This window comes from Rhineura floridana, chromosome 16, assembly GCF_030035675.1.
Source record: "Rhineura floridana isolate rRhiFlo1 chromosome 16, rRhiFlo1.hap2, whole genome shotgun sequence".
NCBI lineage: Eukaryota > Metazoa > Chordata > Lepidosauria > Squamata > Rhineuridae > Rhineura > Rhineura floridana.
The window spans coordinates 20810227-20837923 of NC_084495.1; the positions used below are offsets into that span (position 1 = coordinate 20810227).

General features: G+C 45.3%; 2 protein-coding genes across 2 annotated transcripts in view; one reads left to right on the top strand and one right to left on the bottom strand.

Moving 5' to 3' along the window:
- Positions 1 to 206: 206 nt before the first annotated feature.
- LOC133371514 (uncharacterized) lies at positions 207 to 13322 on the bottom strand. The gene is made up of 3 exons (XM_061599048.1): positions 13309 to 13322; positions 12645 to 13262; positions 207 to 282 (listed from the first exon to the last, which is right to left on the bottom strand). The coding sequence occupies exons 1-3, from the start codon at positions 13320 to 13322 to the stop codon at positions 252 to 254; spliced, it is 663 nt and encodes a 220-aa protein (XP_061455032.1). The 3' UTR covers positions 207 to 251.
- The window catches only part of XKRX (XK related X-linked), a 28346-nt gene continuing 13284 nt past the window's right edge, over positions 12636 to 27697 (top strand). Inside the window, exons 1-2 of the mRNA XM_061598583.1 lie at positions 12636 to 14203; positions 24356 to 24615. Coding sequence (XP_061454567.1) covers positions 13842 to 14203; positions 24356 to 24615 — 622 coding nt within the window. The 5' untranslated portion in view covers positions 12636 to 13841. The remainder of the gene's footprint in view (positions 14204 to 24355; positions 24616 to 27697) is intronic.

Sequence of the window (27697 nt, forward strand, 5' to 3'; positions counted from 1 at the left end):
CACTAGCATGAACTGAGGACTCAAAGAATTAGCCAGAGATGGCTGCCAGTGCTGCTTTCTTCCAGCACTGCAGGTAAGCCAGCTCTGGCAGTGATGCTTCGGATCCTTTCTCTTGGCTGGAACCCAGAAGTACACCAGACCTGATTCGCTGCAGAATGTGGGTGGAGACAAGACAGTAGGAGACGAGTGGGTGAACAGAGTTGCCAGTTTGTCCACTGCCCCTTTTTCTCCTTGAACATCGGCTGGGTGTATTAGTGGGGGAGGATAATGTTCCTCTCCAGGCTGAAAAGAAAGAAAAAAGCATCACCTGCCAACTTCTGCATACCAAGCTGATGTTCAAGGCACAAGAGCGCTTCTTCTCTGACCACTTGGCCATCCGAGGTACGTGGCTAGACTCAGGCACGGCCGGTAGATCCAGGACCAGGAGGTCCAGCAACCAGCCAAGTGGCCACATGCTCAAACTGACCCAATACTAGCCAGGTACAAGTGACAATGCTCAAGAAGATGCTCCACAGAAAGGGAAACCTTGTGATTGTTGAGAATGTTGCTTCCCAGTGGCATGCCCACTCTGTAGTTGAAAAATAATATAAGGAAGATGTTGCAGCAACAACTGCTATAGCATAGTCATTTGGGAGCCTCCTGTGGTTGTGGGGACCCATACCTGTGCCTTGTAATCTAGCCCTAATGGTGCCTCTGGTGAACAGACCCTGCTTCTGAAGCCAGTAGACAGACTATTGCAGCTAGGGATGGAAAGATCAGTCAGTTTGGGTTCTTCCGGTTTCTCATTTTTCCAATTTCTGCAGCAATTTGCATTAAAAAACTTCTCCTGAAAATTCTCTAGAATTTTAGTGCAAATTTCTCCTAATAAACACAGTTTTGCAGGCGGTTTTGACTAATGCACATTTTTGCAAGCAATTTCTCATCATATAATACATGTTTTCATGTTATTTTCACTCGTTCATGCACACTTTCCCCTAACATATGCATTTTTGTAAACATTGGTTGGTTGGCAAACTGCATCACAAAATTCGAGTAAGTGCAAATTTCGAAGGATGACTGTTCTGGTTCTCATATCGTTTTGGAAAGGGCGAATTTGATAGATTTGGCTTTAAATGTGAACTGAATCAAAATTCCTGTTCCTCCCCAATTGCAGCGAAAATTTGCACAGGGTTCAGCCAGCAGATAAAAGGCCTTATTACCCTATCCTATGCAGAATGGATCAATGGGGCTTACTCCTTAGGAAGTAGTGTAGTGCAGGGCCCCTTCCTGATAATCACAGTCCCTCCCACTTTTTTTGCTGCTGGGTTAAGAATGAAATCCTTGTCAATGCCTTCTCCCAAAATAATACATGTCCTTAGGAACCAATAAGCAAGAAAGGGGAGAGTGTTAGCTACTGAAAAGTTTTCTCAGTGACTGATTCACCTCCTTTCACTCTGATTGGCTCCAATCAGCAAGAAAGGACAAGGAAATGCATTAGAAGACTCTTCTCAGTGGCTAACACACTCCCCTTTCATACTGATTGGCTTGTAGGTTGCTGGAGACACAGGGACCCTGCTACCAAAAATGTAAAGGGTTTAAGACCCCAGACCCCACACCTGCTAAGCATACATAGGATTGCAGCCTTACACAATCCCTAAAAGGGTATAAATTGGAGGGTAAACTTGCATATATGTGTTTGAGAAGGAGAACCTATGGATTCAGGCCAACACCCCCACTCTTCATTGTGCAGAGTGAATCCAGTATAGGTTTTCTGAACAGGGGATCAAGATCAACAGACTCATGAGCTGCTAAAAATCCAGCCTCTTCCAACAAGCTACGTTTCATACCGAGTGCATCTTAGCTGTCAAAAGTGGTCATCTAATTCTACCCAAGATTCTACACATCAGGACAGAGGTATGTACCTGCTTGTGGAGGTATCCATTGATCCATTTAAGTGTCAACTCTAAGCAAATAAGTAAGACTGCCCCTTCCTGTTCTGTCAGAAAGAGGAGAATGTTAAACTGCCTTGGGCTGCAAGCCTGTACATGCTTACCTAGCTGGGAGTAAGTATTATTGAACTCAGTGGTGCTTACTTCTGAGTTGACATATATAAGATTGCACTGTTAATTCTACAGCACCAGATTTTATTCTTCTTTGTTTGCAGTTGTCCTGAGGTTTGCATAGGTGTTGCCTTGCTCTGGAGTCTTGAAGCAATTAGTCTAAAATGCACCTTATTCAGCATCCTATTTTCTAAAGTGGCTAATAGTACTTTGCGTACTCACAAGCAACACGCCGAGGGTAGACATTACTTACCCCAACTTCTGGCACGTTGACGTTGACTGCCTCTGTACCTAGAAATTCTGCTTAACTACCAGCAACATTTAATCAGTTAATTGATTAATCAATTATAAAGTGATTATAAAGTGCTCCTTGTTAATCAAGCAACAGATATGCATATATACTTGTTAAGAAAAGTACTTATACAAATGGCAGATGACAAACACTAGCTCAAAGGAGACATTCTCCCTTCTGTCATGCATAGGAAGAAAGCCTCTAATTTATTCTTTATTAGATTTATATGCTGCCCTTCCTCCCAGTAGTACAGTAGTTCCTTCTAAGATGATGCCAGCTATGATATGCCTGCATAATCTAAAATAGGGGGGACCCTTCCCCCCTGACCACCAAGGTCCTTGGCGGGGGGAAGTGCTCAGAGTGGTGGATGTAGCCACTACTCAAAGTGGGCAGGGCCAAAGCATATATACACAAACCCACAACGTTCATTCTACACTTGCGAGAATTTGATCTTTTAGTGTGGCAACTCCTACCCTCTGCAGCTTCCTGCCTATTGATATTAAGTAGACACCTTAGTTTTTGACACATGCTAAAAACTTTATTATTTAGGCAAGCATAACAAGACATAATTTTATTAGATACATTTGTGGTTTTTTAATCTATTGATTTTAGCTATATTTTGATAAATTTTATTATGTGTACTGTTTTTAAAGTCTGTTTTTAATGGCTATTTTAAAATTATTGCATTATTTCATCCCCTTTTGTCTCAACTGCTTAGATCTTTTTTGATTAAGCAGTATTTAAATCTTGTTAAATAAACAAACATTCACGGCCCATTTGCACACACACACACACACACACACACACACATATACACAGAGATATATATGCACCACACAATCTTTCTGAAGAAACAAACATGCTTTCTTTTAAAAAGTATATTTTTTCTTAATAATGTTTTTTTACCCATATAGAAACATATGCACGTAAAGTAATGGACTACAATGCATACAATTAATAGATGAAAGTGTCTTTAACAGAAATGCAGCTCTAATTTGCAGTCATTCATAGACCTTGTTTTCCATTTTAGTCCTTTTCAGCAAAGCAGCCGATGCTAGTGACCACCACTACACCTTGTGGCAGTGAGTTCCATAGGTTAATGAGGGTCTGTATGAAGGAAGACTTGCTTTTGTTACTCCTTAACCTACACCCAGTCACCACACTTGGGTGACCTCAAGTTGGAAATATAAGAGAGGAAAATTTTATCTCCATCCACATCACTCATAATTTTATAGATCTCTGCTATGACACACACCCCCCTGTAATTTTTTTAAAATTAAGTAATAGACGTTTGCCTTAGGGTCTGCTTTCTGTTGCCCTTCCAGGGATCTAGACCTTGGCAAATGAAGCATTATCTGCTTCTTAGCACAATTGTTTGCAGACAGATTTGAGACTGGTTGCTCTGTCTTCCCTCCCTCAGCCATCTGCCTTCAGACTCAGTACCTTACTATATTTGGGAAAGGGACTGTGTAAGTCTCTTGGCATGCTTTATTGCTTTCCTCCCACAGCCAGGCTTTCTGCTAGGTCCTAGCACAAGCCATTTTCCTGGCAAGGACAGGAAAACTGTTGTGCATCAAATCCAGAGGTGCTTGGGGCTTTAAGTTCCCTTCAGTTCTCTTCCGGAGATAGTATCTCTAATGCTTTTCAAGAAGAAGGGGGGAGGGAAGCAAAAGAAACTAAAGAGATGAATTGCAGGCAAGGGGATATTTAAACAAATGCCTCCTTGCGTACGTTGCAATCAGAGGGTGCTTTATGTCCCACGCCCATAAACAGACCGAACTGTCCTGCACAAGAGGAATTCTCATTATGTTTCAGACAGCAATTGCAACACAGAAAACTAGGTTCTATTTTTATCTGGAACAAAGAACATTGTTAAACACATTCAAAATTCAAAGCCCTAAACGGCATCGGACCGCAATACCTGATGGAGCGCCTCTCTCGCTATGTACCTACCCGTTCACTACGCTCGACGTCGAAGGCCCTTCTCCGGGTCCCAACCCATAAAGAGGCCCGGAGATCAACAACTAGATCTAGGGCCTTCTCGGTGGTGGCCCCCGAACTATGGAATGCCCTCCCAGACGAGATACGCCTGGCGCCTTCTCTGTTATCTTTTCGGCGCCAGGTAAAAACTTACCTTTTCGCCCAGGCTTTTTAAATTTTGTAAATTTTTAAATATTTTAATTTAACATTCTAAACTTAATATGATCTTAATTTAAATCTCAATGGCAATTTTATTAATGTTTTATAATTGTACTATATATATATATTTTTTCCACACTTGCTCATATTTTAATTGTGATTTTATTTGTTGTACACCGCCCTGAGAGCTTTCTGCTATAGGGCGGTCTAGAAATGTAATTAAATAAAATAAAATAAATAAATAAAATGCTTTGAATTGAATAAATAAATAAATAAATAAATAAATAAAGGGTGGCATTGTAAAAATGTTTTTAAATATAATAAATCAAACAAACCCAATCTAAAATAAAATAAAATCAGAGACCCATTCTCTGCCTTCATGCTGCAGTCTCCATAGATTCAGTGGTGCTTATTTAACAAAACTGTTTCATTTGTTTTTTTAAAAATTGCTCCTGGTTTATATGAATTTGGGAGCGGGGGTTAAGGTACTCCAAATCCATGGCTGGTATTTTATTTATCTATTTCCCGACCAACTATGAGGACTAGAAGCCTATTTCGATAACATTGTTGCCCACAGTCACATCCTGTGGTAGTGCATTCCAAAGATTCACAGTGAAGAGAGGGAAAACTTCCTCTTGGAAGAGAAATATGGGTTTGCGCATTTGCAGTAGTGAAGAGGAGAAAAGAGGTCCTTTGTGCTTCCCATTTTGCCTTCAATATCTGCCTTTTCTTCAGGGCAGGCTTGAAACAACTTGTGAGCCAAAGACAACACACCAGCTGTGAATTTGTTTCTGACACTACCTGCAAGGAGCTCAAGGCAGGCTTAGATTATCATTCTCCATGTTTATTTTCACAACAACCCTGTGAAGAAGGTTAGGATGAGAGACAGCAACTGACCCAAGGTCACTCATCAGTAAGCCTGCAAGGATCTGTCCATTTTGGTCCTCCTAGTTTCTCATTTTTCCAATCTTAAATTCAGTTCTCCACATTTCTGCAGCGATTTGCAATTTAAAAAAAAAATCTTCATGAAAACTCTTCAGCATTTTAGTGTGAATTTCTCTTACTAAACACAGTTTTGTATGCAGCATTAACTAATGCACACATTTTTGCAAGTCATGTCTCTTAATAGAATGAATTTTGGTACGTTATTTTCATGAATGTATTAATTTTTATGCACATTTCCTCCAATTGCATACATTTTTCTAAAGGTTACTTGATTGGAGAACTGGATCACAAAATTTGGATGAATGCGAATCTCAAAAGATGGCTTTGTTTTGGTTTTCATATTGTTTTGGAAAGTGCAAATTTGATAAATTTGGCTTGAAATGTGAGTTGAATTTCTCTCCCATCCCAATCAGTGAGCTTTATGGCTGAGCAGGGACGTGAACCCAGGTCTCCCCCTCCTAGCCTGATACTCTAACTGCTACACCACACTGACTCTCAAATGTGAATGAGTGCCCTCTGACCTTTGGGCCTTGGTGCCTGCCTGAGACTGATCACAGAGGTTTGTTAAGCACCCAACAGACCACAATAAATGGCTGGTGGGCTGCATTTGGCCACACATAGCATGCCTTATCCAAGGCCATCTCAGGTGTTAGGAATAATTCCAGCTGCTCTGTGTAATGTCTCAAAGTAGCTTTACTTGTTGTGGTGTGGTCTTGCACTCAGCTCCCACCCCCAAGGAATTTAGCACCAGCTGCCCTACCAAAGTTTTGTTTTGCGCCAGAGCAATCTCTCCTTGTTCCACAATGTCATAAGCAGAAGGTTCAAGGCCTCCTCTGCAGTCCTCACAGGCCAAGTTCAGTACACAGTCAGAAGTGTGCCTTGCCAAGTCTGTTGCTTTCAATTTGAACATACAAACGTAAGAACCCTGCTGAATCAGGCCAAAGGCCCATCTAATCTAGCATCCTTTTCTCACAGTGGCCAACCGGATGCCCAGGGGAAGCCCAAGAGCAGAACCCAAGTGCAAGAGCACTCTCCCCTCCTGCAGGTTCCCAGCAACTGGAGTGCAGAAACATACTGCCTCTGATCGTGGAGGCAGAGCTTCTTGGCGATCACTCATGACCGAGTAAGATTGTCTTCCAAAAGATAGTTGTTAACAATGGATCCGTCTGAATCCATATCCACCGCCGATGTACCAGACCATGACTAGGGGCTTCTGGATTTCACAGTCCTGCCCCCATCGCCATTTGTTAATCGCCATGGGACTTTTGTTATGGAAGACGCCTGTGCGTGAATTTGTTTTATGCGGGGAGATTGGTGCATCACGATCAACACACAATCTTGACAGAAAAAGGCTTTGATCCAATGGCATGGGTACCATGACGATTGGAAGTCCTTTATCTGCTGCAGCCTTCATCCGCCTTCACAGCCGTTGTAACATACACATTGTTATCCTCCGCCTGTTCTGCCGTTGAGGACATAGCCATCATGGCTACTAGCCACGGATAGCTTTATCCTCCATTAATTTGTCTAATTCTCTTTTGAAGCCATCTAAGTTGGTAGCCATCACTATAGCTTGTGGTAGGGAATTCCATAGTTTAACTTCACTGGAGTTCTAGTATTGTGAGGGAGAAAAACTTTTCTCTATCCACTTTCTCCCCATATAATTTAAACACCTCTATCATGTCTCCTCTTACTTGCCTTTTTTCTACACTAAAAAGTTCCAAACATCATGCATGATGCAACTTGAGTATTATGGAACTTCAAAAGCATGAAAACTTTGATTTGGCTACCTTCTTCAAGCTTGTGGGTTTGAATCCCCAGTCATCTCAGGAGCTACCAGATGTGATGCTGGCCACACAGTGGGTTTTTTATGTGTGCATGAGTGTGTTCAATCCATGGGGTTTAGGAATTTCAGGGGCAAGCCATGACAACTGCTTGGGAATTGTCAGATCCTGGAGCCAGCAAATTATTTTCTTGCTGTTGAAGTCAGGAGGGGGAATGTGGCATCAAATACTTCTCTTGGGATTTCTGCCGGTTCTCCTTTTACTGAATTCAAGCCTCCTCTTGTGGAGCATAGGTCAAGGATTTCCTTTGGACTTAAGGGCTAGAAACATTTTTTAGTATTATTTAAGGCTGAAGTTCTCAGATTTTTAAAATACTTCTTTATTCAACTGTTAATGCTCATATAGACACAATCAGTAAATACAAACCATCAAAACAACAGGAACCCTTCAAACAATTAAGTTCTCAGAATGTTGAACCCGAGCTATCATCACACAGGGTCCTGGCTGGTAGAGCATCTGCTTTGCATGCAGGAAGTCCAAGGTTCAGACCATGATATTTTCAAGTAGGACTGAGGGAGACTTCTATGTGAAACCCTGGAGAGCTACTGCCAGTCAGTGTAGACGATACTGGAAGGACCCATGGCAATATAAAGCAACTTCCTACATTCTTCCTCAAAGTTGGCCTTAGGCAAAATGATGTCCCAGGAAGGGAATAAAAATGGCAGACTGAACCTTTAAAAACTGCACTGATTAAAAACTGCACTGATTTTAACCACTGGTTTCAAAGCTGCACTGTTTTTTTGTTCCTTCTTTCTTCAAATTCCCAAGCAATGCTGGGCACTTTCCAGTAGTGTTTTATAAAACTGAGAAATAAGTGGCTAGCATTGATTCAAAATGATATTCAATTGTATCTAAATATAGACAAAAACCACCACCATGCAAAATTTGCTTGTATTTTATGTTTGGTTAGGACCAGTGCACGTTTGAAAGGTTCAGTCCGCCACCTTGATTCAAAATGGCATCCAATTATATGCAAACATAGACACAAACCTGTTCCTTGATCTCATGAACCATCATGCAAAATTTGGTTATGATGTCTTCAGAGATGTCCAAATGCGTAGAGAACAGGTAAAGGGACAAATGACTTTCCAAAATATATAGATGTGTTTTATTAACATTTACCTAAACCTTGTTGTTGTTATGTGCCTTCAAGCCAGTTACGACTTATGGCGACCCTATGAATCAGCGACCTCCAATAGAATCCGTTGTGAACCACCCTGTTCAGATCTTGTAAGTTCAGGTCTGTGGCTTCCTTTATGGAATCAATCTATCTCTTGTTTGGCCTTCACCTTTATTACCCCCTTCTGTTTTTCCCAGCATTAATGTCTTTTCAAGTGAATCATGTCTTCTCATGATTTGTCCAAAGTATGATAACCTCAGTTTCATCGTTTTAGCTTCTAGTGATAGTTCCGGTTTAATTTGTTCTAACACCCAATTATTTGTCTTTTTCACAGTCCATGGTATCTGCAGTGCTCTCCTCCAACACCACATTTCAAATGAGTTGATTTTTCTCTTATCCACTTTTTTCACTGTCCAACTTTCATATCCATACATAGAGATCAGGAGTACCATGGTCTGAATGATCCTGACTTTAGTGTTCAGTGATACATCTTTGCATTTGAGGACCTTTTCTAGTTCTCTCACAGCTGCCCCTCCCCAGTCCTAACCTTCTTTAATTTCTTGACTATTGTCTCCATTTTGCTTAATGACTGTGCCAAGGTATTGATAATCCTTGACAAGTTCAGTGTCCTCATGGTCAGCTTTAAAGTTACATAAATCTTCTGTTGTCATTACTTTAGTCTTCTTGATGTTCAGCTATAGTCCTGCTTTTGTGCTTTCCTCTTTAACTTTCATCAGCATTCGTTTCAAATCATTCCTGGTTTCTGCTAAGAGTATGGTATCGTCTGCATATCTTAAATTACTTAAATTGTTTTTTTACCTAAACCTACTCAGATGTATATAGGTCCTGGCTGTTCTGCACTGACTCATCCATGTCCTGCCCTCCATTAGCACTGTAGAGTTCCCTCAATAGAAAATTACTGGCTATGAGCCTGTGCTCAGCTCTTTCATCAATATAAAAGTCTCTGCTTTCATAGCAGAATAATCATACTTCCGGCTATTGGCTATAGATGGAATGAGCTGCCATATTAGGACAGGGAACTGTTGGCTTTTTCCACTAGGGTGGAACATCCTATTCTAGGTACCATACAAGAAAAGGCTCTTAGACCCAGGAGTAGACTAATTGGTCAATTTCAGATTCTTCAATGCACACCCCCAGTCTTAAGTTCAGTTTGCCACATTTCTGCATTTAAAATAAAAAAACTCCTCAAAAAAATCCATGAGCATTTCCGTGTCTTTTCTCCTAATATACACATTTTTGCATGTATTTTTGCCTAATATACACATTTTGCAAGCAAATTGTAATTATTTTTGTACTTTTTTTACCAATAAATGCATTATTTTGCCCACCTTCCCCTAACTTACACATTTTTGTACACCTTTTCTGGTTGGAGAACTGCATCACAACATTCAGAGAAGTGCAGTTTCAAAGGACAGCTGTGTTTCAGTTCACATACTGCTTCAGAAATTGGGTGTGCATTGGGTAGGTTTGCATTAAAAGGCAAACCGAATGGAATTTCTCTCCCATCCGTTACTTAGGCCTGGAGTTCCATTCATCCACAAGATGACAGTGGTGTGCAAGTGTTATGCAGTTGGGTCATGAGAGCATTGGGTGGGTGGATTTCTTGCAGCATGACCTTTGTCATGCAGCTCCTTCTTAAATGGAAATAAAGCTGGGATGGATAATTTCCTGTTTCACAATATCATGGCCAGATTTACACAACTGCTTTGGATACTTCCCCCCTCCCTCATTATGTGCAAACTCTTTCTTCTTTTTTTGCAGATTCCAACCCTAAGCATGTTTCTGCAGAAGTCCCACTGACTTACTCAATGGACAATTAAATGTGTTTAGGATTACAGTCTTATTATGTGCATGGTGCATGCTATAGGAACACAGGAGACAGGCCACTGGTACACCTAGCTCAGTATTGTTCACATTGGCTCACAGAGGCTCTCTAGGGTTTTAGAGAGGGTTACATTCCTATCACTACCTGGAGATGCCAGGGACTGAATCTGGGATGCTCTGCACATAAGGCAGATGCTCTGCCACTGAGCTATGGCCCTTCCCAGTCTCCTGGCTATGTTTCAGCCACTGCAAATACCAGCCGGCAATACTCTTAGCCACTTGTAATCTGCCGTGGAAACATTTGCCTATTGTTATACTTATCACCTGGAAAAGACACACATGTAATTAGCAACTCCTAAGTTCAAAACCTGCCCATCAACATAGATGCCCATTCTTTATTCATTTCTGCAGCTAAATGGACCGGATGGGAAGTGGGTGACAATAAATAATTGAAAATGCACATTTTATTAGAAAGCATTATTTTTCATAGCAATGTAAATACAAGTAGACCACAGAGTCTATACAGAGCTATGAGCTGCATGGTGTGGTGAGTTCCAAATGTAGATAGGGAAATCTAGATGATAAAATATTGCATTGGCACAACCCAGCCTAATTTAAAGCACCTTAAAGTTCCATGAATATGAAAGCTAAGCGTGTTTCAAACATCTCCCACTGAAACCAGTAGAACTTAAAAACTGCTTTAAGTTTGGCTGGATTATGTCTTGTGTTAGAAAAAGAAAATCCACAGGAACAGCTGTTTTTGCCTGATGCAGCAAGGGATGGACTTTTCACATGTGAACTCTATGTGAAAGGGAATATTAACCTATTTTATGTTTATACTGAGTAAAGGGGGAGGACATGATTGACAGAGGTTTATAAAATTATGCATGGCATGAAGAAAGCCTGGGTCATTCAATGAAGCTGAATGTTGGGAGATTCAGGACTGACAAAAGGAAGGACTTCTTCACAGAGCACAGAGTTAAACTATGGAATTCACTGTCACAAGATTTAGTGGTGGACACCAACTTCAATGGCTTTCAAAGGGAACTAGGCAAATTCATGGAGATTAAAGTGATCAACAACTACTAGTCATGATAGCTATGTTCCACTTCCAGTACTGGAGATGGCACACCTCAGAATTAGTGTGGTGTAAAGGAGAACTTCCCAAACTGTGGTCCATGGACCACTACTGATCTGTGAACTTCATTCAATTGGTCCGTGACATGTCTGTAAAAATACAATAATGAAATCATACAGCATCTAGCACAACACACTATAGTTGCCAGAACAGGCAAAAAACAATTAAGTGGTCCAGGAAAACCCTCAGCAATTTTCAAGTGAAAAAGATTTGGGAAACAATGGTGCAGAGATTAGACTCTTGGATTAGGACAGGGGTGAGGAAGCAGATCCAGCAAACAGACTGATTCCTTACCTCCTCCACAAGCCGTGTTTGATAGGTGGTCCCTGCTGACCTGTCAGTCACCTGGTGTCACAAATACATTGGGTGACCTGTTTTGCTTTGGCCAAGTAGTTTGAAAGCACAGGAACTGTACTTTGCAAGTGATGATCAGCTATTTACACCTGCCAAGCCTTCCCATTTGGCCTGCGAGGTTGTTTTGGCCGAGTCACACTCACTTGCCTCATACCTGAGATCATACATGTGTGGGGCAGGTAAAGACATGGCTTGGCTGAAAGTGGGGTTTGCAAGCACTGCCAATCAGCTGATGGATGGCACCTGCAAAACCTGCACATAGGTTCAAATCCCTACTCAACCCATGAAGCTCTTTAGTGATCTTGGGCCTGTCATTGTCTCTCAGTCTAACCTACCTCACAGGGTTGTTGTGAGGGTAAAATGGAGAAGGGAAGAACCACCTTGAGCTTTTTGGAGGAAAAGCGGGATAATGATAAGGATAATAACAACCCAGTTACAGGGGAGCAACATTGGGAGAGCTCTGTTTCCCTCTTTTCTTGCTTGTGGGCTTCCCAGAGGCATCTGGTTGGCCACTGTGGCTGAACAGGATGCTGGATTCTCAGATAAGCCTTGATCTGATGCAGCAGGGCTCCTTATGCAGTGGAGACTGGTAGCTCTGATGTCAGTGGGGCTGTGAATCCGCTCCAGGTTTGATTCTGAACTTTCAAGGAGCTGAGTCTCTTCTGTTTCTCCCAGCAAAACTCCCCCCATCACTTGCAGACACGAGGGATAGCTACACCTGTTGAATTTCCGCCTGTTCCCATTCAGCTATGGAAGGCGCAGGAGCCCCCCCCCTTCAGAAGGAAAGGCTGCTGCTAGTACTGGCCAGTGCCAACCCTATCGCTCATCAAGGCGTTCTAGAGACGGCATCTTAAGAAATGAAACCTTTTCTCGTAACCGACGTGCGCTAGGACCGAGGGCTGCCGCCCACAGCGAGCCGCAGACACACCTGTTTTCCCAGCTCAGCCCAAACAGACAGGGCGAACCAGCCAGCGGGCTGTGAAGCGGGAGAATCTCGTGTCTGGCCCCGGATCGCGCTGCGCAACGGGGCGCTAGATCGCCAGCTCGCCTCTCCTTCTGCCTACGGGGCCAGCTTTTGAGCTTCGTGGAGCACACGGCTCGGCCGGCGGCGCGACGAGACAAGCAGCTGGAAGGAAGCGATCTCCTCCCCCCCTCCCGCCACACGGCGCCCTTCGTCGTGGCATCTGGACTACAGCTCGCTCCCCCACCCCCTTCGCTGCTGACTTCTTGTCGTTTTCTTTTCTGTCCTTTCAGCGGAGCCGATCTGCGCTCTCCTTGGTCCAGGGGGAAGACGCAGCCCCGACGGCGATGGTAGCGGGGTGACTCCGGGCGACGCGGTCCTGTTCTCCGCGGATCTATAAAGAGGAGAAGGAGAAGGACACGCCTCCCCGAGTAAGGCGAGGGGCTCCGGGCATAGCTGCCTGCGAGGGAGCCACTGGAGCCCCCACGTGGTTTTGGGCGAGAAGGAAAGCAACGCGGCTCCTTCTGGGAAGCCCCTCTTCGCCTTGGATTGGGACCTACACCAGGCGCCCGAGCAGGATCGGTGCTGGAGACACGACCTTAAAGCCACCCGCGAACCTCCAGAATCAAGCCTGCGCCTCTCCATCTGGATCTTCTTGGCCTCACCGAGGCCCTTCTTTCTTTTCTGCGGCGTTTGAGTCGCTGGTTTCTGGAGTTACCCAGGACCGCCTTTGCGTGTTGCTTCCCGCGATTCTTGCCAGTGTGGGAAGAGCCCTGTGAAGTTTTCTGCCGTTTCGGAGGGCAAGCTCTGAAGCCGCGCCCGGATTGCCACAGAAACTTGCCCGAACCAGCCGGGCGGACTCAGCCTTGCTCTTCCTTGCTCAGTGAAATGGGTGGGTTTGAAAAGGAGGAGGAGGAGCGCTCCCAGCGGCTGTGACAACCTTTGGGTTCCGTTTTGGACTCTGTATTGTAGACCGGAATCTGAAAAAGGAAAGTGGGTAGAGTTATATGTTTGCAGAGAGAGAGGCTACCTGTTGGTGGAAAGGGACTCTTCTCTATAAAAAAATAACTACAGCGAAAATCACTGGCCTCCCCCTCTTTAGGGTTCTCCTTTGGAGGAGACCAGCTCTGGGCCTGTGAGGGTGGAGGGTCCGTGGGCCCAAGGATGGACTCTGTGATAGACTTTTCCGCTGGGGAATGCTCGGACCAGCCCCCTCCCAGGTGGGGCAGGAACCGCCCCCGCCACGTGGTGCGCAAAGTCGCCTCCCAAACGGTGACCAAGGTGAACCCGCCAGTGGGGGTCGTCTTCATCACCCTCTTATACTGTGGGGAACTTGTGTCTGCCTGCGTTGTGAGCTACTCCTACAGCCTCTCGGATGACATCTTCTGGCTCTCCCTGACGCTCCTCTTGATGCTGATCCCTTGCGTCTTGGACCAGTTCACGCTCATCTTTGTGAACCGGGACCTGACCAGTGACAAGCCCTTTATTTTCTTCATGCATCTTGTGCTGTTGGGTCCTATCATCAGGTGAGCGCTGCTAAGATCTCTGTCTGGAGATGGGCCTTAGCTCAGCCGCAGAGCATTTGCCTTGCAAGCAGAAGGTCCAAGGTTCAGTGCTTGGCATCTCCAGGTTGGACTGGGAGAGACACCCTGTCTGAAACCCTGGAAGAAGTGCTGCCAGTCATTGTGGGCAATACACAGCTAGATGAAACAATGGTTGGAGAAAGGACTTTGTTCAGTGGCAGAGCATCTGCTTTGCATGCAGAAGGTCCCAGGTTCAACCTCTGGCATCTCCAGGTTGGACTGGGAGAGACACCCTGTTTGAAATGCTGGAGAGCTGCTGCCAGTCAGTGAAGACAATACTGAGGTAGATGGGCCAAATTTCTGACTCATTATAATGCAGCTCTCTCTCCCCCTGCCCCTGATCCTCCTCAACTTACTGGGGACTGAGGCTATTTTGTGTAGACAGTACACTGTGATGCATAAGCTCTATGCTTGAAAAGAAGAAAAGCAAAATTCTGTGCCAGGGTACTCTATAGATATATATATATATAAAGAGAGGGAGAGGGAGAGAGAGAGAGAGAGAGAGAGAGAGAGAGAGAGAGCGTATCCTGGAAGCAAAGCACAACAGCCTCCATAAATTATATAGGTGACTTTGTATTATGCTTCTTAAGATACCTGGTGGGGAGATGTCAAGTTGATATAGTCAGGTAATTTTGCACTCTGGATTTAATGGTCTTTTGGGCTCTCTGTTTAGATGGTAATGGGTATTGCTTGAAAAAGTGGTAAGCCAGCCCTGCTGCTGTATTTGGAGGGCCCCTCCTGCTCATTCTGTAGGCTGAGATCCTGCCCAGAGTCCTACCCTGATGGCATCGTTAGCTAAGAGCCATTGAGAATACTAAAATAAAGTCTGCCCACTACGTCTCTGTTCACTTCTCCCAGCATGTGATGCAGGAGTGGCAAACCTCAGATGTCTCTGTCTGGCCATCGGGACTCTCACTATGTCACACCCCCTCCCTAGGCCACATGTTTCATTTGCCCTGCAGTGCGCCTTCCTTCAGTGATTTCATCTTTTTTGGATGGAGAGATGCGTGTGTGTAGAGATCTCTGGATTTGATGTGGCTGGTATGTGGACTACAATACAAAGTTAAGAGTCACATCTATTGTCCTCCCAACTTTTGCCTCTGGCCCTTCCCACTGCTGGCATGCATTCCCCCACTAGGGCCGGCGCCAGAGGGCAGCCAGATCGGGCCCTGGCCAAGGGCCCCTCCTTAGAGTGGGGAGGTAGCACTCCCATTCCGTGATCCACGGCAGCATCGGCTCCCTACCGTGATGCGGATTGCTGAGAGGGAGCTCCCAGTCACCCCCCAATACAGTCAGTGTGGACTTCAATAAACCCACACACATGCCCCACCTATCTCTCCTGTCCCTGTGAATGATGTGCGCCCCTGCCGCCATCTTGGTTGATGGTAGGCATGTGCGCACCTCATTCACAGGGATGGGAGAGGTAGGTGGGATGTGCAGGTGGGCTTATTAGCCCTGCACTGCCTGTAGTGGGGGTGCTATGACACTGCAGGCCTGGGGCAGACTGGTGCCCGCCTTGTCCCCCGCCCTGGAATTGCCCACAAGGGAATATGGGCTTCAGGCTAAAAAAGGTCCCCCACCCCTGATCTAGCAGATAAGAACATAAAAAGAGCTTGTGCATCAGGCCAGTGGCCCATCTAGTCCAGCATCTTGTTCTCACAGTGGTCAACTAGAAGCCTGTCGGAATCCCTCAAGAAGGAACTAAACACGACAACCTCTTGCGGTTTCCAGCAACTTCAATTCGGAAGCATACTGCCTCCGACCATAGAGGCAGAGCATAGCCATCAAGGCTAGTAGCCACTGGAAGCCTCATCCTCCACGTATTTGTCTAATACTTTTTTAAAGCCATCTTAGTTGGTGGCCGTCACTGCCTCTAGTGGGAGAGAATTCCATAGTTTAACTATGCGCCATGACTCCTCTTCCACATTAGTAAGCCTGTCTTTGCAACCCAAAGGGGTAAAACACGCTGCATGATGAAACTGGAAAGCTGTAGAGTTCAGAAACTTGCTGAAGATGCTGCACTTCTGTGTTGTGATTTCTGAAGCATAAAGCATGCACAGCCCTGGTTGATGTCTCACATCTTGGCACCAAATGACATATGTCACACGTGGGAGATCTGTGACCTGCTCCCCCGATGTAAGCAGAGAAAACATCAGCAGCCGGGGCAGGGGACTGGATGGGGCAGCAGTGCTGGAGGAAAGCAGTTTAATCCTCCCCTCCCGTGCCAATTTCAGAAGCAGAATCTGCTCCCCTAAAGGTACTATGAGTCCCACTTTGGGGGGAAAAGTCAAGTTACATCCCTCTTCCTGAAGTGCTGCTGCTCTGATTCAGAGTTCCCTTCATGAATGTTTTTAAGTTAAAAAAACAAAGCAAAACAGTGGGAGATCCAATCAAACAGGAAGCGGCCTCATCCCTAGTCAGAGCCTTGATCCATCTAGCTCAGTCTTGTCTACACTGACTGCAGCAGTTCTTCAAGGTTTCAGGCAGGGACAGAGCTTGGAAAAGTTACTTTTTTGAACTACAACTCCCATCTGGATTGGGCTGTCCAGTGGCCATGCTGGCTGGGGCTGATGGTAGTTTAAAAAAAGTAACTTTTCCAAGCTCTGGCAGGGGTCTTTCCCAGCCCTAGCTGGAGATGCCAGGGATTGAACCTGGGACCTTCTGCATGCAAGGCAGATGCTCTGCCACTGAGCTATGGCCCATTCAGATGTCCCTTATCACACTTTGGTCTTCAGTGCTTACCACTTTGGTAGGACATCATAGACAGGTATGGTGGAGAGGCCGGAGACCGACCTGCGAGCTAGACAGAGGGGTAAATTGGTTGTCAGCACATGGGCAGGTAAAGGAAAGCAAGCTGCCACAATAATCCACTCTGGATGACTTGTCCAGGTGTTTTCTGTTGGGATCCTGGCAGCGAAGAGAATGCAAGATGATTCTTGCCTGGGGTTTTGAATAGCTGCTTCACATACTGCATAATTTCTACATGGACAGTGCTAGCATGTAAGAATGAGTTCGCAACATAGATCGCTGCATGTTTGCAACTACCAGTGGATGTGCATGCAGCGAAGTACACCTGTGTGTGCAGTTGTCTTGCATGACGATCTACGCAGGTTCCATGCTGATTCCAACAGGAGCATTTTCCAAATAAGAATTCCATGTCTTGGGCCTGAGCCGTTGCCCATCTTCACCAGAAGGGACTTCGTATTCCCAGAATGTTTTGCCATTGCAAAAGTACTTAGGAATCGTGGTACAGAGGAGATGGGCCTGAAGTTACAAGGTGGAAGTCTAATCTTCCGGTTCATACCTGGTCTGGGGATCGAAGGGTGGGCAGAGCACCTTTCTACTCCCATCAGCCTGCCGTGGTCTCTGCAGGGGGACATTGCATGGGGAACGTTCTGCATCATCCTCCACTTGTAGGGAGAGTGTGGGATGACTAGCTCCTGTCTAGTCACCATGGCTGCGTAGACACCATCCATTTAAAGCACCCCCCCAAAAAATCCTGGGAACTGTAGTTTACCCCTCACAGAGCTATAATTCCCAGCATCCTTAAAAAAAATCAGTTCCCAGGATTCTTGCCCTGGGGGAGGCAAGATAACATGCTTTAAATGTGTGATGTGTATGCAGCCATGTCACTTTGGAAATATCCCTATCTGTTTCTTGGAGACCAATCTTGTGAGCACACCCAGGCTGCCGTTGGAGAGTCATGTGTTCTCTGTAAGGTTGGGAACTTGCTTTTTTCCCCATTTGCTTGTTTTACAAGGCAGAAGATTGTGTTCTGTCTCCTTGATGCATTGCTAAGCTAGGCAGCAGAGCCAGGGAACTGGCTTGATGTCATGAGTCAAACCTTGGGGTGGTGGGTGGGGTAAGCAAAGGCTATAATTTTAACCCTGCCTCTGCTTGTTCACTCTTCCCGCCTCGGTCTCTGCTGTGCTTTTTCTTTGCCTCTTGTTGATACCAGAAGGACTCTCAATGCACAAAGGGACAGGGGAATTCAGGCTCTTTTTAGGGTGTTCTCAACACTAAAAAACACACTTCGGACCCACTGTTGTGTCACTTGTGAATGTGGTCATTGTGGAACAGGACGCAGAAGAGAAATACACTGTATGTTGTAGCAGAGGGAGGCCTTACATTCACCATTAGCGATGGAGAGGACCTTGCATCCAAACAAAAAGAAGTCCTAATGTTACTATTTTAAAATATTTATATCAGCTTTCGCCAAGCTGGTACCCTAGATGTTTTAGGCTACAACTCCCATCAGCCTTATTGGCAGATAACACTGGGGAAAACTCCTGCTCTGAAACCCTGGAGAGCTGCTGCCAGTCAGTGTAGACAATACTGAGCAATGGTCTGACTCGGTATAAGGCAGCTTCGGTATAATTAAGATCAGATGGACAAATCTGACCCCAGAGATATAGTCCACTAGGAAGTTGGGATGGGCGAAGCAGCCTGTTTTATAATTCGTGGGACCACTGGTTCATTTAGCTTAGTGTTGCCTGCACTGACTGGCAGCAGCTCTCCAGGGTTTCAAGCAGGAGCCTTTCTTCCCCAGCGCTAACTGGAGATGCTGGGGATTGCATGCAAAGCCTGTGCTCTGCCACCAAGCTACGGCCCTCCTCCTTCAGGAGCCTTGATGAGATCAATGAAACCTGTGCAAAGGCATGGCGGTGTTCCTTTCAGCCTCTCCCATTCACACCAACAAGGCTCAGTGCAGGAGAACGTGAAAGAAACAGTGCAGGCACATCATGTGGAGAAAGTGGAAAGAGAAATATGTTTTCCCCTCTCATGATGCAAAAAGTCAGGAATACCCTGACTGAAATTGATTGGCAGTAGATTCAGGACAGATGGAAAAATTGGTTCTTCGCACACAGAATGACTTTTTACTTTTTGGCTTTACAAGAGGATTAGATAAACCTAGTCATGTAGTGGCAAATTCAGAAGTGCAGGGTCCCTTCATGATAGTCACAGCCATACCCTGTCTCATCCTTTTTCTTTTATTATTTATTTTTGCTGCTGGGTTGAGAATGAGATCCTTGTTAACACTGTCTCCCGCAACAACATATGCCCTTACCAGCCAATAAGCATGAAAGGGGAGAGTGTTAGCTACTGAGAAGAGTCTTCTCAGTGACTCACTCACCTCCTTTCACTCTGCTTGGCTCCAATTGGCAGGAAAGGGCAAAGAAGCATGTTAGAAGACTCTTCTCAGTGGCCGTTGCATTCCACTTTCATGCTGATTGGCTCGTAGGATGCTGGAGACATAGGGACCCTTTTGGGACCCTGCTCCCCAAAAAGTAAAGGGTCTAAGACCCCAGATGACTATACCCCTGGATAGATCCATGAAATTCTATCCAAAGGCTGTTAGGAACATAGGAAGCTGGCTTTTACCAAGTTACTGCCTTTTACCCTTGGTCCATCTAGCTCAGTACTGAGTACACTGACCGGCAGCGGCTTTCTGTTGTTTCAGGCAGGAATCTCTCCCAGGCTTAGCTGTAGATGCTGGGGATTGAACCTGAGACCTTGGGCATGCAAGAAGATGCACTACCACTGAGCCACGGCCCTTCCCCATGATCGCTTAATAGAGCCTCCAGTTTTCTGAAGGGGACTATTGCTTTCAGCCTGTCCTGCTTGTGAACTTTCCAGAAGCATCTGGAAGCAGGCCACTATTGGAAACAGTCCTGTGGCCTGATCCAGCAGGCAGTCCTTTCTTTAACTTCCCAGCGGATTGCATTCATTTGTGATTTACCATCTTGGGCATGAAAAAGTCCCGGCCGGCCCTGTTTACAAGCAGGAAAGCAGAGGTCATGGCAGCTGCTGTCTCTTGCTCCAGCATAAACCTTCAGAAAAATAAATCATTGGGCTACCCCCCACTCCACCCTGCCAGCCCTGAGCGCCAGCTGGCCTCCAAGGCCCTGTCCTCCATTCCCGCACCCTGTCCTTTCTTTTGCTCTCGTGTCTATCGCATGCCCTATGCTTTAATTTCACTCTCCCTTCTGCCTTCTCTCATTGGTGGGAGAACGGAGTCGAGTGTGCCTTCAGTTCTATTCTCAGCATCTGGAACTCTACAAAGAGCCGCTCTGTATATTTGCTGTTTGCAGGCTGTGCACACTCCCTTTCCTTTCAAGCTGTATGAAGCTTTCAAAACATAACTGTACAATGCGCTTCATTGAGAATGGTCGTGTGGGGGCCTCGGTTTGAGCCAAAGCATAGCCCTGGGAATGGGCTTCTGTGCAAAGCTCAGCTTTAGAATCAGCGAAGACATAATACAGAGGTGTATGCTTCTGAGCATATACAGAGTGCCTTTCCCTCCAATGCACCCCCCCCATAAGTTGGAAGGGGCCTATAAGGGCATTGAGTCCAACCCCCTGCTCAATGCAGGCTGTCTGGCTGCCTCTTGAATGCCTCCAGTGTTGGAGAGCCCACCACCTCCCAAGGTCATTTTGGTTCCATTGTCATACTGCTCAAACAGTCAGGAGGTTTTTCCTGATGTTCAGCTGAAATCTGGCCTTCTGTATCTTGAGCCCATTATTCCGTGTCCTGCACTCTGGGACGATCGAGAAGAAATCCTGCTCCTCCTCTGTGTGGCAGCCTCTCAGGTACTTAATCCTATTCAGAGTAGGCTCTTTGAATTTAATGAGGATGACCAACAGGTTCATTAATTTCTGTGAGTTTGCTCTGAGTAGGACTTAGTTGAACACCACCCCATAACTGGGTCAGAAGCAGAGCACACGGATGCAAACCCATCCCAGTTTCAGTCTCTCATAGCTCCACCTAGGGCTAAGGGAGTCCCCACTCTGAGACCCTGGAGAGCTGCTGCCTGTCAGTGTAGATAATACTGAGCTAGGTGGCCAATGGTTTGTCACAGAATAAGGCAGTTTTCTATGTTTGTAAGAGTCTGGGTAGGAAAAGGCGGAGGATGCAGGTCATACAGTAACAACAGGGAGGAGGCCTGGGCCTCATTCAAAGGGAATGACATCATGGCCTGCTTAGAACACCTTGCACCACCCTGCACTTAACTACCTGAAAGGCTTGGCCGCTCTTCCTCCCTTTTTAATTGGCTCTGCTGGACCTCAGTGCATGGGAGCTTATTTCTGGGTTGGCGGAGCTGAAAGCATCTCGGTCTAGTTACAGCCTGAGTCAGTCTGGAGGAGAAGAGCGGTCTTGCCCTCATTGCACTCTCTCGCTGGTTTCCTCGGGAAGGGTGTGCGCTCTCAGTCTCATACTTTGCCTTGGGAGACAGTCATGGGTGTGCTGCTTTGTTTATGACTCTGGGAAAGTCTTGAGCAGTGGATGCGTTAGGAAGCTAGATGTTTATCACCAGTCACATTCTTCTAGCGAAACTTTTGTGATTTAGAGAAAGTCTGCCATAGTTACTACTTCTGCAGTAAGAGACAATGCATAGGAAGGAAATCTGCAACCCTATGCTTCTAGACCAGGGGCGGGCAGAAGGTAGATAGGGATCTGCTGGTAGATCTCTGGCTCATTTGTAGTACATCTGACTCCCAATCGTTTAACAGCAGCAGCTACAAAAAGGTGTTTTTGAGGACCCTAAATTAGGCTGGAAGCAAGGGATAAAACCAGGAGTGGGTTTTTTTGTGTGAAAGGACAGTGAGTGCAGTTCTGGTACTAAAAACAATTTCTTGGGCTAAGCATGTGCTCATAGGCACTTTCTGTTTGAAGGGTGTGTCTGCTCCGTCCTCCTCCACATCACTGTTTTAAACCTGGCTTTGATTGCACTTGGGGATTTTTATTTTTAAAAGCAGATCTCTCAAGCCCACCCTTGCTCTAGACCAGCCTTTCCCAATCGGTGTGCCTCCAGATGTTGTTGGACCACAACTCCCATCAGCCTCAGCCAGCATTGCCAATGGCTGAGGCTGATGGGAGTTGTGGTCCAACAACATCTAGAGGCACACCGATTGGGAAAGGCTGCTAGACAGTCCAAACAAATGGACTTCCAGTGCACGTTACCATGTCCCAGGCAAGCTCCCAGTTGTGTCCCACCACCTGTGTCCCAGAAATGGTACCAGATTGAATTTAAGGATGGCTGTGGAACGTCAAAGCTGAAGTCTGAAAACACAGTATAGGAATCAGTGAACAAGCATGGGGAAAGGAATGGGAGGGGTGAAATCAAGGTGGCAGCTGGTGGTTCCATGTCAGTGGGGCAGTGGAATCCACTCCAGGTTTTAGTTTGAATTCTCAAGGAGCTCCTTGAAAGTTCAGACTAAAACCCAGAGTGGATTTCACTGCCTCACTGACAAGGAGCCACCAGTCACAACTGAAGGTGACAGTCCTTGCTCCCTGTCTATGCACTTTCATTTTAAAGGTATAAAAACATGAAGCAGCCATAGGCGAAGCAGCAACCATCAGTTGCTTCATATGTCTTGTGAAGACTTATCTTTTTGTCCAGGCTTTCCTGGACCCATATGGTTGGACCCTGTTGGACGTGTTTGAATCTTGTGAATGTCTGTTTTATTCGCTTTTACGTGCTTTCACATGTTTTTATATTGCTGTTTCAGGCTGTGTTTTTGTTTTACTGTTTTAGTGATCTATTGTTTGGTTTCTTAGGCTGCACGCTGCTTAGAGATTTTTGAAATATTAAGCGGTATATGAAAATGCATTTTAATAAATAAATACAGCCCCTTTTTGTACAGCTCTTGTGCCATGGGCAGCACCTATTTTCAATTGCACAAAGCAGGGGTAAGACACCTGCAGCCCATGGGCCAGATGTGGCCTGTGGGGCCTTCTCTTCCTTGGCCCCATTCCCACAAAGCAATTAGGCCTTTTTTTAAAAAAAAAACAGCTTCCATCGGCTTAATATGTATATATATAGAGAGAGAGTTCTGTGTGGGGACGGGTGTGCACATAGAGATTTTGTTTGTATCTTCAAAATTAATGCATGTATGTTGGGAGTTGCCACAAATCCACTCCCCCCTACTTGTGAGTTCACTGAAAGTGTGTAAGTGGCTAGTTGATGCATTCCTCAAAGGCAGGGTGAGCCTGGTTTTACAGATGAAGTGACAGACAGGCATATCCACAAATCCATTCTGGCCATGCCTCCTCTGGAGGACTGCATCTAGTTCTTTGCACCACATCTTTTTCAAAAAGGACACTGATGAACTGGAGCTTGTCCAGAGGAGGGTGACCAAGATGGTTAGGGGTCTGGAAACCAAGGTCATAACTACACCATACATTTAAAGTACTTTCCTGGTACTTTTGCAGTCATGGTTTTCCCCAAAGGATCCTGGCAGCTGTAAAATGTATCTTTCACACAGCTACAATTCCCAACACCCATAACAAACTACAGTTCCCAGGATTCTGTGAGAGAAGCCATGTGATGGTGGGAATGTGACCCAGCCCAAGTGCTATGAGGAATGGTAGAAAGAGCTATTTTCCCCGGAGAAGAGCAGGCTAAGGAAAGGCATGATAGCAGTCCTCAAGTATAGGAAGGATTGCAATGGAGAAGGTGGAGCAGGCCCATTCCCTGTTGCTTCAGAGGGTAACAAGTGGAAATGGAAAGAAGAGCAGCCGCTTGTCCGTGGAACAGACAGCTTCAGGGGATGGCAGGGCTCTCCTGCGCTGGAGGTGTGCAAGGAAATGCTGGGGAGCCATTTGTCAGGGATGCTGTAGTTGCAGGGTTCCCTACTGAGCAGGGGGTTGGACTAGATCAGAGTTCTTCCACCTTGGGTCTCTCCAGACTTTGTGAGACTACAACTCCCATCATCCCTGGCCAACTTAGCCAATGCCCAGGCCCCAGCATCTCCAGGTAGAGTTGAAAGAGAACTCTGGCTGAAATCCTGGAGAGCTGCTGCTAGTCAGTGCAAACACTACTGGGGTAGCTGGACCAATAATCTGACTCAGCAAAAGGCATCTTCCTAGGTTCCTAATACTAATTTATGCGCCAGACTTTAATTTTTTTCAAAATGCCAGGTGAACATTCATGAGTATCTCTATTCACTTGACCCATTGGGTGCTGCCCTGGGCTCCTACTGGGACGAAGGGCAGGATATAAATCTAGTTAAACTAACAATAAATAAATAAACCTCTGAAGAGACGGGCTGGTGGTTTCTGTACTGATGTGGACATACTTTCTCTTTCTTACAGGTGTTTAGAGGCCCTGGTGATGTTCTACCGGTTGGGGAGAGAGGAAGAGCCGTACGTCACCATCACTCGCAAGAAGCAGATCCATAGAGACTCTGAGATTGAGCTGGAGCAGGAAGTGGGGCACTCTGTGCGCCGGCTGGTCACTCACCGGAACGCCTTCAAGCGCATGGCAGTCATCCAGGCCTTCTTGGGGTCCACTCCGCAGCTGACGCTACAACTCTACGTCAGCGTTGTGGAGCAGTATGTCCCCACCAGCCGAGGTAAAAGGCAGAGCAGTACAGGATGTCGCAGAGCAGAATGGCATAGGATGGAAAGGGGGTGGGTGAGCGGAATTTTCAGCTGGGAACCAGTTTACTCACCTGGTGCTGGTCCTGGGAGGTTCTCTCACCTCCCTCCCTCCAGACTCAAACAGGGTTTCGACTTACAACAGAATAAAGTGGCAGAATGCTGGGGTGGTAAACTGAGCAGTTTCACTTCGGAATACATGGGGGTTGCTTCCTCATCTAAGCAAAAACACAAACCCCTTGATAATAGACAATTATGACATAAGGCAGCATTTTACCTGCTGTGCTAGTTTTCTGTTTGCAGGGAGGTGTGTGCTGCTTAATAAAAAGGATCGCTAAGCAGTTTACAAAGAAAGGGGTTTGTTAAAAAAAGGCTTAAATGGTCATTTACAGTAGCCATGAAAACAGACTTTTAAAAACAGTAGACATAATAATATTCCCCGAATATAGATAAAAGCAAGTTTTTTTTTAATGTAATAAAATTACATGTCTGGGTAAGCTTGCCTAAGGAAAAAGGTTTTTAGCAGGTGTCAGAACATGCAAGGGAACATTAAAAATAGTAACTTTTCTGCGTGCTCTGCTCCTCTACTTTTAACAGCTGTCTGCCATGCAGAAAGTAAGCAGGTGACGCTTTTCATAGACTGGAGATAAAGTGACAGGAAAAACCTTAAATGGGAAAGCTTCAAATGATTAATTTCTGCAAAGCAGGCTGCTGCTACCGGCATTGGAGGAGGATTGGCCACCCTAACTGTAGCTATTTATATACTTTGGGCTTTCATCACAGCAGTAGCCTGCCTTTTGGCTGGTGCCTGTTCAGCTTGTCACGTCCCTGGCTAAGATCACCTCTGATTTCCTCTGTTGTTGTTGCTACAGATACAGATACTTCTGCTTTCAAAGCAAACTTGAGCTGTGCAAGAAGCAAGCTTGTAATTGGACCTGTAGCAGGTTTAAACAAAACCAAACAAAGCGAAACACTACCCATGGACACACGTGTGAAAGAGCAGAAGGGAAAGGCCCAGCATGAAATCAAGGAACTTAACAGTTGACATGATCTCTGCCAAGGGGTGGGGGCCATAAGGACATAAGAAGAGCCCTGCTGGTTCAGGTCAAAGGCCCATCTGATCCAACATCCTGTTTTCTACAGTGGCCAAATAGAAGCCTCTGGGATGCTGAGGAGGAGGATACGCAATGGCAACGGTGCAATCTCTGGCTAATTTTGTTATTGATTTAACAATATATATATATATATATATAGCTTGATTGTAAGAAAACCTTTGAGCAGTTTACAAGACGTATTAAAATTATCAATAAAACTGGAAACCAGTAATTAAAAACATTTAAAAGACAGTTAAAATCAGCAGAAACTCAAAAGAGATGAAAACACAGCGACATCAATGTGTCTGGATAGGCTTGCCTAAACAGAAATGTTTTAAGCAGATGCCTGCTTGATGTCAGTATACTAGTAGTAATGTTATATATGTGTGTATACACACACACTTAATAGTAGTTGTTGGCTTTATATAGAAATAATAAATATTAATATTCTTCTTCTTCTTCTTCTTCTTCTTCGTAATAATAATAATAATAATAATAATAATAATAATAATAATAATAATAATAGCAAAGAGTCCCCAAAGCTTATATTAATTTTCAATTGCCTGGCTTTGTTGAGTCAGGACGTGACCCTAGCAGTACAGGCTTATATAAGCAAACAAAATAAAAATGGTGGTTTTTTTTGGTTGGAAGCATGTTCTCACAGAAAACACCTCTGTGGCTGTAGCAGCACTGAGGACCCTTGCCATTTCGTCACAAGCCTAGTGAAGTTTAATGCTTGTCTTCCGGTTGCCGCTCATGGTGTTATGTAATTATGTGGGAACCAAGTTCTCTTTCGTAGTTCTGGAAGAACTTGTCGATGCAGCCTCAGAAGATGTTCCAAAATGAGAAAAATCTAAACAAACTGATAGACCTATCTTTTTTCCCCCTACCAAATTTTATCATACACATTATTATTTATATGAGTGCACATCTGTTTGAATGTGTGTGATGCTTTACAAAAGAGATGAAAAAGACAGCACCAAGCACATACACTCTAAAGGCCAAGATGTGTAAAATAGTATGGAGCAGAGCTTGTGAAGGGTGTGGCCTGATGAAGGGGTGTGGCCTAGGGAGAGTTTGGAGGACCAGATAGAGAGGCCTGTAGGGCCACATTTGGCCCCCAGCCCTGAGGTCTCCCACCCTTGCTTGAGATGGCAATACGCATTACTTCACTTATTCCAAAAGCTGGGAAGCCAATCCAGATGGATTTGGGGCCTTCCTCCTCATGCTGCTGCCTGGCATCCTGGATATCTGCCCCCAGATCTGACCCTGAGTGCACACTGGAGTTTGGCAGCAGACCTTTTGACAGGGATAAAGACAACTGCAGGCTAGGGAGCAGAAGATGTCAAGATGGGAGAGAAGTCTTGCCCATATTTGTAACTGGCAAGGCGAGAGATGAGAGTAAACCAACCATATTTACAAAGGGCACTTCCGGCCTGGGATTCAGTCCCATGCAAGTAAATTTAGGTTGTGCAGTTATCCCAAAATATTAGACTTTGACAGTAAAGAAAGTGATGGGGAAAATGCAAAGTGTGGGATAACACTTGCTTTGATGCAACATCACCTGACATCCCTGCAAACAAATCAGAATGAATGCTCATTAAATAGCCAACGTGTCTAATCTCCCTGGAAACGAATCTGGAGGAATGATCAATAAACAAGTTTTTAGGAAGCACCCTAAGTCTAGATCCCTTCTGTCTTCTAAGGAGCTCACCCAAGGTTGTGTGGACAGGAGTATCCCGTTTTGTCCTCGCAGCTATCCTGAAGGAATGGTGATTGGCCCAGAGCCTCCCAATGAGCCTTTCCATTGAGAAGGGATTGGCAGCTAGGTCTTCTCCGTCCATGCCTCTATCTACCATGCTACCCTTGGTCTAGCAACAGGATCTCACTTAGTATACTTAAAGTAGACGTAGGCTGGTTCCAGAACAACTCAGGAACGCCAGAATGAACCCAACAGGAATAC

Excerpts from the sequence above, each read along its gene's own strand:
- LOC133371514 (XM_061599048.1), bottom strand. Across the intron at positions 283-12,644 it reads GGGCTGAGCTGGGAAAACAG|CCTGGAGAGGAACATTATCC; the intron begins GTGTGTCTGCGG and ends CTTTCTTTTCAG.